This window comes from Penaeus monodon, chromosome 28 (genome assembly GCF_015228065.2).
Source record: "Penaeus monodon isolate SGIC_2016 chromosome 28, NSTDA_Pmon_1, whole genome shotgun sequence".
In the NCBI taxonomy this organism is placed as follows: Eukaryota; Metazoa; Arthropoda; class Malacostraca; order Decapoda; family Penaeidae; genus Penaeus; species Penaeus monodon.
In genome coordinates, this window is record NC_051413.1 from 34,739,529 (window position 1) to 34,741,771 (window position 2,243).

General features: G+C 39.4%; 1 protein-coding gene across 1 annotated transcript in view; it reads left to right on the forward strand.

Annotated features, from left to right (window-relative positions):
- LOC119591544 (lysosomal-trafficking regulator-like) overlaps positions 1-2,243 on the forward strand; it is a gene marked incomplete in the record, with an annotated part of 91,173 nt that overhangs the window by 72,754 nt on the left and 16,176 nt on the right. Inside the window, 6 exon segments of the mRNA XM_037940294.1 lie at positions 136-290; positions 527-652; positions 958-1,351; positions 1,485-1,624; positions 1,765-1,938; positions 2,060-2,232. Coding sequence (XP_037796222.1) covers positions 136-290; positions 527-652; positions 958-1,351; positions 1,485-1,624; positions 1,765-1,938; positions 2,060-2,232 — 1,162 coding nt within the window.

Below are 2,243 nucleotides of genomic sequence, written 5' to 3' on the forward strand. Positions count from 1 at the left end.
CAGGTTTGAGATAATGAAACAAAGTTACAGAATTTCAAGTATACAGATGGAAATATTCTTTATCTAAAAGATCTCACATTCTCCATTTTCTCATACAAATTTTCTCCCCTTTTCTTCACCCTCTGTCACTCATAGATTGCTTACAAGTGTGCATTTCAAGAGAAGTTGATGGAGAGAGTGTGCTCCTAAGCCAAGGTGTTGTGGTCCGGGCAGGAATATGTGATGGAGATTGGCATCACCTTGCCTTTTGTGTCCCTACAATCAATGTTCGCAGAGGCGGGTCTTTAAAGGTATGGCATGTTTTTGACTGCTGATTCCTTATACTTCAGATGGAGATTGTGGTTAGGAAATATATTTGTGGATATCCTGTATGTTTCCAATAATTTTTTGTGTATTTCACTATAGAGAATTAAATGAATATTGTAAATGAACCACTGAAAAAGGAAAAAGATTATACTTATACAAAACTTATTATAGAAATACATGATAATGGATTATGATTACTACTGAACCTTTTATTATTCAGGTAACAATATTCCTGGACTCCTTGACATGCCATTCAGTGACTCTGATGGTACCTCCTGTTGGCTCCATCAAGAAAAGTTCACCATCATACCTTTTACTTGGCCACACAGACTATTATTCAGCTGAGGTAGGTCTTAAGAGTTGTATAGCTTGTGTGTAATCCTTTTTGTGTTAGTGAGGAGAGGGAATCTTGTCAAATAGATATTGGTTATTATTTGTAATGAATGTATCAGTGTTGATGCTCAGCTAGATTTTGGTTATTATTCCTAAAAGAGAGATTGATGCTCTTTTACAAACTTCATTATAGGTGCATTAGATGTTAGTGCCAAAATTATTAAATATTATGTATCCATAAGTGATAAGATGAATTTAATATATTTAACCTTTGGCAGTGGAAGGCTGATGATAGTTGTAACCCAACCTTTTCCACAGGGTCCTCAGATGTGCCAGTCAGTGGATGAACTGGACCCCCTCAGCCTGCACAGGACACGAAGAGGGAGTCTGTGCTACAGTCATTCCCATAAACTCCTCATGGCCAATACATTCCTATTTCGTGAGCCCATTTTGAGCCGTGAATTGTGTCTTTATCTTATCGCCCTTGGAAAGGACTGTACCAGCTTGCTCCCACTTACTTCCAAGGATGAAAGAGTATTGCTGATGCCCTTCATCACACCCAAGCTTCTGACAACAGGCATGGACCTGTCTGTGATATATGGACGTATGGAATCTGTGATAAGACCAGCGCAGGAGTGCTTATTGATCCTCCACTCTGCTCAAGAGCCTTCAGAGTTCTTGTGCTATAAGCCACATGTTCCTACGCTACAAGGTAAAAACCTACCCACATTAAGTCAGATTTTTATTCTTCTTTACTTTTCAGTTGTATCCTTTTTGGGAATACCACTGCTACACACCGTTTTAGTAGAAGAATTAAAGGAAATGTGTTTTTGTTTCCACTGCAGACTTCGGGACCCACTACCCAACATGTTCCACACAAACAGCTGTGATGTTTGGTGATTTGAACCCTGTGAGAAATGAAGGCCCAGACTTAGCACTGCTGCAGATGGGTGGGATAGCCCATCTTGTCTATCTATGTGCAAGGGTACAGTATTGCCTTCTGTGTTATCTTGGCCTCCACAGCATATCCAAAAATGAGAATTTATTTAAAGAATTTAATAAACTGATTTGCATCATTAGTTTTTTTAGCTATATGTTTTTTTGTTCTGTATTTTTCTGACCCAGATGGTTGAAGTGAAGGGAGAAGAAAGAGAACAAGCTGAGGCTCTCACACTACTCTTGCAAGCAGTTCACACTTCTCCTCACTTAGCTGCCCAGTATGCTGGGATCCGAGGCAATTCTCTCATATTTCGTATTCTGATGTCTCCCCTTGCATCTCCAGGCGTGCAGGTCATTAAGGTAATTGGTCGGCGAAGAATTGTTTCCCCTGAATGTATTATATTCATGGTTTTATGATTATTCTGTTGATGATGTTTAGTTTTGCACTGATATATAATGATTTGAACATAATTTATTACAGGCTCTGCTTGATGGTTGTACTTATCCAAGTGTCGTGCAGTACTTAGCTTGCCGTGATGTGTACACCATCGCCCCACATGTACCCGCAATGCTAGTTGACAGGGACCTTATGGATTCACTCATTAGCAACTGGAAGACTTTCCTTGGGAATTGTTCTGAGAAACAGACAACAAAGTATGATTCAT